The sequence below is a fragment of the Cryptomeria japonica genome, chromosome 4 (genome assembly GCF_030272615.1).
Source record: "Cryptomeria japonica chromosome 4, Sugi_1.0, whole genome shotgun sequence".
NCBI lineage: Eukaryota > Viridiplantae > Streptophyta > Pinopsida > Cupressales > Cupressaceae > Cryptomeria > Cryptomeria japonica.
Window position 1 is genome coordinate 216,163,585 of NC_081408.1, and position 9,666 is coordinate 216,173,250.

The 9,666-nt window shown below is 42.0% G+C and overlaps 2 protein-coding genes across 4 annotated transcripts; both read left to right on the forward strand.

Annotated features, from left to right (window-relative positions):
* Nucleotides 1-4,360: 4,360 nt before the first annotated feature.
* Nucleotides 4,361-5,002, forward strand: LOC131875028 (UDP-glycosyltransferase 85A1-like). The gene has a single exon (XM_059219031.1). It carries the CDS (start codon nt 4,361-4,363, stop codon nt 5,000-5,002), a length of 642 nt encoding a protein of 213 aa, XP_059075014.1.
* Nucleotides 5,003-6,425: 1,423 nt separating this feature from the next.
* On the forward strand, nt 6,426-8,173 carry LOC131040591 (UDP-glycosyltransferase 86A1). Of its 3 annotated transcripts, none has more exons than XM_057973542.2 (2): nt 6,426-6,873; nt 6,986-8,173. In XM_057973542.2, exons 1-2 carry the CDS (start codon nt 6,610-6,612, stop codon nt 7,910-7,912), a joined length of 1,191 nt encoding a protein of 396 aa, XP_057829525.2. In that variant the 5' UTR covers nt 6,426-6,609; the 3' UTR covers nt 7,913-8,173. The 3 variants fall into 3 exon arrangements, with proteins under 3 accessions (XP_057829525.2, XP_057829524.2, XP_057829526.2); XM_057973541.2 differs by having other exon boundaries at nt 6,428-6,935; nt 7,038-8,173; XM_057973543.2 differs by having other exon boundaries at nt 6,428-6,873; nt 7,038-8,173.
* The last annotated feature ends 1,493 nt before the right edge of the window (nt 8,174-9,666 follow it).

Consider the following 9,666-nt stretch of genomic DNA (forward strand, 5'->3'; position numbering starts at 1 on the left):
ATGTGTGACCAGGTATGGGTCATACGAGTTCATGGTGATGCCATTTGGGCTATGCAATGCACCCGCGACATTTTGTACACTCATGAACGATGTGTTCCGACCTCTGTTGGATAAGTCTGTGGTGGTGTATCTGGACGATATACTAGTCTACAGTAAGAACATGGAGGAGCACAAGCAACACTTGGCAGAAGTATTTCAGTTGCTCCGGGAGAACAAACTTTTTATCAAGAAGGAGAAATGTGCGTTTGCTCAGGAAGAGGTGCACTTCTTGGGGCATATCATTGGAAAAGGTTTCATTCGTCCAGATCCAGAGAAACTAAGAGCAATCCGGGATTGGGAACCCTTGCAGAATATTCAGGAAGTGAGGTCGTTTCTTGGTTTGGCAAATTACTACAGGAGATTTGTTGAAGGGTTTTCTAGATGTGCAGCGCCCTTAACAGAACTTCTAAAGAAGGACCAAAAGTGGAAGTGGTCAAACAAGTGTCAGACGGCCTTTGAGACACTCAAGGAGAGACTCACATCGGCGCCAGTGTTGGCATTGCCTGATTTCATGAGGCCATTCGAGGTTCAAAGCGATGCTTCGGACTTTGCAGTCGGAGGGGTGTTGATGCAGGATGGACATCCAGTGGCTTATGAGTCAAGAAAGTTGCAGGATAGGGAGAGGAATTACCCTGCCCATGAGAAGGAGATGACTGGGATCATTCATTGTCTTCGGACTTGGAGGCACTATCTCTTGGGAACGCGGTTTGTGGTGAAGACAGACAATGTTTCCTCAACGTATTTTAAGACTCAGGCGAAGCTCACTCCAAAGCAAGCCAGGTGGCAAGAGTTCTTAGCATAATTTGATTTCGAGATTCTCTACAACCCAGGAAAGAAGAATGTTGTAGCGGATGCTCTAAGCAGGAAGGGACAGTTAGCTGCTATTGAAGGGGACTAGGAGGCACAGCCCGGGGCTAGCCGAGTGGAACTATCTAGCAAGGTGTTGGAGTTTATCAAGGAGGGGTACCTGATGGATCTTCAGGCAGCGGAGCTGTACAAACAGGCTAAGGAGGGTAGGACTCGGAAGTTCAGCATCAAGGATGGGTTGTTGTTGTTCACACAGGATCGATTTTACCTTCCGAAGTGGAAGAATGTGAGGAGGGAAGTTCTCAACGAATGTCATGATAGTCTGTGGGTAGGCCATCCAGGACAGAAGAGAACCCTTGCATTGGTTGAGAGAGGCTTCTACTGGCAGAACATGAGGAAAGATGTGGATGAGATATGTCAGGAGCTGTCTCATATGTCAATAGGATAAGGCGGTAACTAAATCTCCGGGAGGTTTGTTGCAGCCCTTACCCGTGCCAGTAAGACCGTGGGCAAGCGTGAGTATGGATTTCATCACAGGGTTGCCAGAAGTGGACGGGTACAGTAGTATCATGGTCGTGGTTGACAGGTTCTCGAAGTATGCTGTTTTTGTACCGTGCAAGGCACCGTGCAGAGCCGAGGACGCTGCCGACTACTTTTTCAGGAATGTTGTGAAGTATTGGGGTGTTCCGTTGAGTATCATTAGTGATAGGGATGCCCGCTTTACCAGCAACTTATGGAAGGAGATGTTCAAGCTAATAGGGACAAAGTTGCTCATGTCGACGAGTCATCACCCGGAGACAGATGGACAGACCGAAAGGATTAATGGGGTCCTGGAGGACTATCTGAGGCACTTTGTTTGGTCGGACCAATCCAACTAGCCAAAGTTGTTGGACCCAGCGCAATTTAGCTACAACATGCAGAAGAGTGCATCGAGTCAGTATTCACCTTTTGAATTGGCTATAGGTCAGCAGCCACTGACTCCTCATACGGTTTTGAGTGGATATGTCGGGGACTGTCTGGATGCAAAAGATAGGTTGAAGGAGTGGCAAGATCGAGTGGATCATGCGAGGCATAACTTGGTCAAGGCCGCGGAAAGAATGAAGCATTATGCAGACTCAGGGAGGAGCAATGTGGAGTTCAATTTTGGTGACAAGGTCTTTCTCAGGATGGACCCAGTTCAGTTTAAGACACCCAAGGGGTTGAGTGCATCACTTGGTCGCAGGTTTGACGGACCATTCACAATTGCAGGACAGATTGGGAAAGTTGCATACAAGCTGAAGTTACCGACGCATCTTAGAGTCCACATTGTTTTCCATGTCAGCCAACTCCGTCCGTATCATCAGGATAAAGAGGACAACAGCAGGAACATACCAACCCGAGGACCAGCATTTGTCAAGGACAGGCCGGGACTAGATGTGGAGGAAGTGATCGCTGTAAAGGAGAGAGGATTTGGAAACAGGAAGTGGAAGGAGTTCTTAGTTCATTGGCAGGGCCAGTCCCGAGAAGAGGCGACTTGGGAGAAGGCTGAGAACCTCTGGAAATATGAAGCCAAGTTTTGGAGTTCTTGGAGAGGAACTCCAACCTCCCCTTCTAAGTGTAAACAAAGTTGGGGGCCTCTGCAGCATAAGTCTGGGACTGTGTTGCCGGCGTCAAGGACGTCGCCTATTTTAAGTGGGGGAGGATGTAAGGGGCTACTGTCTCGGGGAGACCAGTATGCTTCTGGGGGTTGTAAGTCCCTTGTTATTCTCAGCAGGTGGAAGTTGTGGTGACGGACATATGTTTATTGCCAAGCTTCAGATGTGTGAGAACTGGACGAAAAACTTATATAGGGGGAAGCAGAGTACCCCGACCGTTCACGAGAGAACGTATCTACATTGTGCTTTACTTTCCACAAGCGAAGGTTCATGGTGGAGAAATCCAAGGAGGACCAAAATAGCATTCCAGCGAGCAAAGGTGTTCAGAGCGATTGCAGAGCAGAGGTGAAGTAGGAGCAGCAGCAGAGTAGCAAAGTGACTTGGAGTCCCCGTTTAGGGAGGGGGCCTGGATCTTGTACTGGGTAAGTCGTCGCAGGCTCACGAGAGAGTCGGTGGTGCGCCAGGTTGAGTTCCAAAGGAGACAGGGTCTTTGTGTATCAAGAGTTTACGTGAGAAGCTACAGCCAGGGGCGAGGTGCAGTGGTGTTTGTACCGGTGCTTCAAGAGTGGACGTTGATCCAGGGGTGGGAACTTGTAATCGAGTGCTGAGGGAGTACTCGGGGTAGTGACCAACGACATAGTTGGAATTGTTTGTAGACCGGGCCAGGGGCCATTCTTCAGATCAATAAAGCTATCTTATTGCCCCAACATTGTGTTATTGTGTAAAGATTCCGCTGTGCAAGTTTGTACGTGTTGTGCAAGTGTGTGTGTGCAGGTTCTGGAGCTTGGGAGTGCTTACAGGCATAGTCCGAGTTCTTGGAAGTGCTTGGATCTTACAGACAAGTACCTAAAAGATCGTCGATGCCGCACGGGAAAACCTAGCCCCGTGACACCTTTCACCTACACTTCAAATCTTCTACTCTTTGAAAAAAAACACAAAATACTACCCACTCTTTGACTAGGGGCAAAAAAAACACAAAATACTACCCACTCTTTGACTAGGGGCAAAAAAAACACAAAATACTACCTACTCTTTGACTAGGGGCTTTTTTTCACTGTATTTCAGATCAAGATCTGTTTTCATTTGCAGTTTAGAAAACCAAAGCAAAATAATGGCAGCTCATGCGTTAGTTGTTCCATATCCCGGGCGAGGTCATCTGAATCCCATCATGTACCTCGCTTTAAAGCTCGCCTCCCACGGAATCTCCGTTACATTTGTGTTAACTGAGTCCTGGCACAAAATCATTACACAGGTCGATGAGGATCCTTTCATCCATGCTTCTAACCTCCGTGCCGCTCTCATTCCAGACTGCGTGGTAGGGGAGTCCCAAAGGGCTGAAAACTTCACGGAATTTTTAGACTCCCTAACTAACATGGAAGCTCATGTGGCTCAACTCCTAACCAATCTGAATAGCTCGGGAACACCAGTGACATGCATCGTCGCCGATATATTCCTCAAGTGGGCCGTCCCTTTTGCTAAAAGACATGATTTTCTCTCTGTTTCGATGTGTCCAATGTCTGTCACAACATTTTCCATCTATTATCATTTATGCATTGGTATGTAAAAATGAAAACTTGAATTAATAGTTGTAGTTGATTGATTTCGTGGGAAGATAAAGTTAATTTATTTGTTTTTTTGTCATTGCAGAGTTGGAAGGATGGAAGGATTATATTGCCAGATCGCCTCCGCTACAACCAACAGATTCTCCAGCAGCAATTACCGATACCCTTTCGTAGCCAGTGGGCAATTTAATTAGAGAATGTTTTGCCAATGTGAGGACAACGGATTGGATTGTGGCCAATTCCTTCCACGCCTTGGATTGCAAAGCGGTGGAAGCACAGAGCCACAAAAACCCCGTGTACTGTGTAGGTCCCTTGAACATGGCCTCCTCTTCAAAGTCCGAGATGGACTGTAATGAATGGCTGGATTCGAAACCGGCGCAGTCAGTTATCTATGTTTCCTTCGGCAGCTTCATGACTGTGGCAAGATCTCAGGTAAGGGAACTAGCAGACGGTCTCATGAAAAGCGGGTGCTATTTTTTGTGGGCGCTTCGTCCAGATAAAGAGGCGGATCATGTGTCGGAGATGTTACCGACTGGATTTTTGGAGGAATGTAAAGGGCGAGGGATAATTGCGCCCTGGTTTAGGCAGGCGGAGGTTCTGAAACATCCTGCCGTGGGAGGGTTTTTGAGCCACTGCGGGTGGAATGCGGTCGTGGAAAGTGTCTCGGTAGGTATTCCCATGTTGGGATTTCCTATTGGAGGGGACCAGTTTTTCAATTGCAGATTCATGGTGGAGGAATGGAAGTTTGGGTTAGGGCTGAAAAATACAGAGGATGGGAATAGGATTATAAGAGCTGAAGAAATAGAGATGAAGGTGAGAATGTTGATGGAAGGGGAGGAGGGTGAGAGAGTAAGAAGAGCAGCAGAGAGATTTAGGGATTTGGCCGTGGAGGAAGTGAGTAAAGGAGGACGCTCTGCAGCTAATTTGGAAGTGCTAGTGAATAGTCTGAAAGTAATTTGACAAATCGAAATCCAATAGTATTTTATGCTTCGCTTTTAGGCATATTTATCAAATATTTTTAGTTAACATGATATCAACGCAAGTATGATAGATTGTTTTGTCTTAATTTATAAACTGGATTATGACTCTCTATTTCTCTCTCTGGTCTGGGCTGATTTACGCAGTTGTTTACTCATCGAATTCTCGTTGTTTTAGTGAGTACTAGTAGCTATAGCTCCAGCTGCTATTAGTGGAATCTCTATTATTTTCAGCTTTCAATTCAGTTTAAACAAGGGCTGCGAGGACAGTTTGCAAAAGGCTGCGGGAACAGTTTGTAGTGATCCCTGGCATGGTATCACTGTCATTTAGCAGAATTGTTTGTGTTTAGCAGAGATGTCTTAAATTTTAAATATTTTCCAATCGAAAACAGGGGAATAAAGGAATAACTGTTTACAGTCATCACAGATAGAGATGAGATACTTAAAAGAACTTGGCCATGGTTTTGCTTAAGATCTGAAAATCTATGTGTTTTTACTAGCAATGATGGTTCCCGAAACGACATTATAGTAGTCCTCTTACATTCGAATTCAATTTTCAAGTAGATGAATGATGATTTTGTTAAGGGGTGTTTGGACCATGTTCTTGAGTTCATTTTTTATTATGTTGAGACAATGCACTCAATATAACTTGATTTCTATTGGTTTCATTTCAAATCATTCAACTTCACCAAAAGATCAAGTGTAAATTGATAGATGATTCAATTTTCATTCTATTTCATTTACGAGTAGTATCAATTGATAAATTGGGTAATTTTCATTTTATTTCATTTACAAGTAGTATCAATTGATAAATTTGGCTCACAATCTTTGAAAAGTTCTAACTTCATCTATCAACCAAGGGTTTACTTTTCTTTTCTTTTTTCTTTCTCCATTTTGTATTACATAAGAAAGGAGCCTTTTAATGGTTGTTTTACAATAAAATTCAATCCACATTTCTTTGATATCTAATTTTGAATCTTTTGTGACTAGCATTTCCTAGCCCATTTCACAAAGAGAATTATTTCTTTTAATTTTTCTCTTTTTTCTCTCCAGTTTCTCCTAATTTTTAATTAAAGAGAGCTTTCTTTGGTGAATTTTTATTTTAGATTTTCCGAAAGTATTTAATTTGTCAAGTTGCAATAGGTCCTCAAACTATCTCTTTTTATCCGTTCCAGCAATGAGTTAGTTTCCCATTTTCTTCTTTTTATTAGAATTTACAATATTGGCTTGTATTTGTTATTTTTAAAAATTTAACATTTGAAATTAACCAAGTAGATGTCTTTATTGTGGTCACTTCGTTGTATTATCCATTTCTTCAAAAGCCCTTTTAATTTTGCTTTCCAAGTGATGTGATTATTTATTCTTATACCGACAGAAACCATCGCTAAAAAGCAGATTCGATCAAAAGATACTTCGACAAATACATAAAATATCTGGCTCTTAACTTGTATCTAGCCACAAAGGCAAAATAATGGGAGCTCATGCTGTAATTGTTCCATATCCAGGGCGAGGCCATGTAAATCCAATGATGCACCTCGCCTGGAAGCTTTCCTCTCACAGAATCCCCGTTACATTTGTGGTGACCGAGTCATGGCACAAAATCCTTACCCAGGCCGACCACAATCCTTTCACCTACGCTCCAGACATTCGGGCCGCCATCATACCAAACTGCGTGGTTGGGGAATCGGAAAGGGGCAGAAATATCACAGAATTTTTTCTGTCCCTCTCAAACATGGAAGCTCATGTGGCTCAACTCCTAACAAACCTCAATCGCTCGGGAACGGCCGCAACATGTATCGTCGCCGATGTATTCCTCAAATGGGCGCTTCCTTTTGCAAAAAGACACGCTCTCCGGTCTGTTTCTCTCTGTCCAATGTCTGTGACAAGTTTTTCCATATTTGATCATTTGGAATTAGGTATGTCAAAAAGAAACCTACAATTAATAGGTACAGTTGAATGCTTGCAGGGTTTGTGGGAAGAAAATTTTGATTTTTTGGGTTTTTGTTCAATAATTTCAGGGTTAGAGGGGTTGAAGGATTTTATTGCAGGGTCGCCTCCGCTACAATCGACAGATCTTCCAACCTATCTTACTCCTCCCTCTCCTTTGGTCAATGAATTTATAGAGTGTTTTACTAATGTGAGGACGGCAGATTGGATTGTGGCGAATTCTTTCAATGCCTTGGACTTTAGAGCAGTGGAGGCACAGAGGCATAAAACCCCTGTGTACTGTGTGGGTCCCTTAAACATGGGCTTCTCTTCAATGCCCGACTCTCACTGCACTGAATGGCTAGATACCAAACCGGCGAGGTCGGTCATCTATGTTTCCTTCGGCAGCTTCATAACTGTGGCAAGACCTCAGGTGAGGGAAATAGCAGACGGTCTTATGAAAACAGGGTGCTATTTTGTGTGGGCGCTTCGTCCAGATAAGGAGGCGAGTCATTTCTCGGAGATGTTGCCCACTGGATTTATAGATGTATGTGAAGGGCGGGGCTTAATCGCAGCCTGGTTTAGGCAGGCGGAGGTTCTGAGACATCCTGCAGTGGGAGGGTTTTTGAGCCACTGCGGGTGGAATGCGGTCATGGAAAGCGTGTCAGCAGGTGTTCCCATGCTGGGATTTCCTCTTGCAGTGGATCAGTTTTTCAACTGCAGATATATTGTGGACGAATGGAAGTTTGGGTTAGGGTTAAAAAATGGAGATGACGGGAATAGGGTTGTAAGAGCTGAAGAAATAGAGAGCAAGGTGAAAATGTTGATGGAAGGGGAGGAGAGTGTGAGATTCAGAAGAGCAGCAGAGAGATTTAGGGATTTGGCGGAGGAGGAAGTGAGTAGAGGAGGACCGTCTGCCACTAGTTTGGAAGCGCTTGTGAATTTCATAAATTTGAATCCCCAGTGAGTTTTTCTTTGGATTAGCGTAGCATGATAGCTGCTGAGTGAACTTGATAGAGGCGTGGTCAAATTATTTTCTGTCGTTACATACACTCCATATCGCACCGAGTTTTTTCGCTTGGTGCCATCGAGAACTTTTTTTAATGATTTAGGTTCATATTTTCAGTATTAAAGCCTGGAAATTGTTGTTGCCTGTCTCCTTCAATGCTTTACATGATATTTTAAGAAATTAAATACGAGTACATAAGGTACTTAGTTCTTATCATAATATTGATGGAAATAGATGTTAATGTTTTATTTAGTGGAAAAAGGTTGATTTAAACAGCTTTTTATTTGGAATTTTTTACATATCTATAATATTTGGCTTGTGATTTTTGTATTTGTGGATCAATTGTAAAGTATTGATGCATAGTGTAATTGTACTATCAAACTAACTATAATTTCTAATCTTCGAGGAATATCAAGGATCGATGGTATTTAAAAAAATACTTTTGGGAAAGTGTTGGATCAAGGGTCAAGATCTCTTAGGTCTAGCCCCTTAATAAGATCAATTTTACAAAACTAAAAATGATCAAGGACAACAATATTTAAACATGGAAATGTCCTAGAATGTTTTGATGTTCTTAAATGATTGGTCTCTTTAGTACATATGATTTACAAATATGAAGTGAAGGTGAATTAATGCAAGTCAAATGCCTTTTAAACATTAATGCAATCAATCACACAAACATTTACCAAGTTGGCTCATTATGGCTAGTGAATAACTAGGAGTTATTAAGGATTTGAAATTCAGATTCTTGAATTTGGGGTCAATTTTATATGGTACAAGATTGCTCATAGATGTTGCAATATTGACCCATAATAGAAATGTGCTAATATCAAGGTGGATAATTAATTTATGGGTATAAATGCATGTGTCATGACCCCACATTTTGTAATTATTTATACCTTCCATTTATAAGAAATGATTCATTATTTATATTAATATAATAATCATGCTCTAATTATTAAATTAAACGTTACCATAAAATATTATTAAATATACAATTATTGATACATAATATTTATTATATAATGTGTGCTACAAAATAAATATAAAATACACAAAACTTATAAATTATCACCATGCGATATCATTAAAAGGGAATCCATATTAATATATTAAAACAGAATGCTTATTAAATGTCAAACACATTAAAATAACGATAAAACCTTAACCATTATCGGGTATGTTGCAACCCACAAATCACATGGCATACAGCGAAGGGTTTGAGGCGGATACGACGCGTCGTTTTAAGACGCCAAAAGGAGTTGCGGGAGAACCAGGGAGCAGTGACTCCCCATAGCCGCCACCTCACACCTCTCCCTCAGCAGTCGCGACCCATGGTTGGGTCCATGCGAACCCTCCCGTGGGTATTTAAGCTTAATGCGCGGCGGGCGACAAAGGAAGTGCAGGGAAAAACAGGAAGCGATAGTAGCAAAAGGAAGAACAAACGAAAAGCGGTAGAAGTAAAGGCAGGAGACGCAGGTAAGTAATTTGAATCTACAATAATATTTTCATACATCAATGGATGCTACATGTTTGTAAATAGATAAGTGTTTATTTCGTAGATGCATAAATTTGTGCAGCTACTAATTCGAAATAGTTATATTTAAAATGGTTAAATTACATTGTTGATATAGAAATTAGATAATGAACAACCCATATATATATATATATATATATATGGTATACACATATTAAATAAATTAATAAATAAT

Coding starts and splice junctions, on each gene's coding strand:
- LOC131040591 (XM_057973541.2), top strand. CDS start 6,491: ATGGGAGCTCATGCTGTAATTGTTCCATATCCAGGGCGAGGCCATGTA. Junction 6,936..7,037: donor ATTTGATCATTTGGAATTAG/GTATGTCAAAAA, acceptor CAATAATTTCAG/GGTTAGAGGGGTTGAAGGAT.
- LOC131875028 (XM_059219031.1), top strand. CDS start 4,361: ATGGCCTCCTCTTCAAAGTCCGAGATGGACTGTAATGAATGGCTGGAT.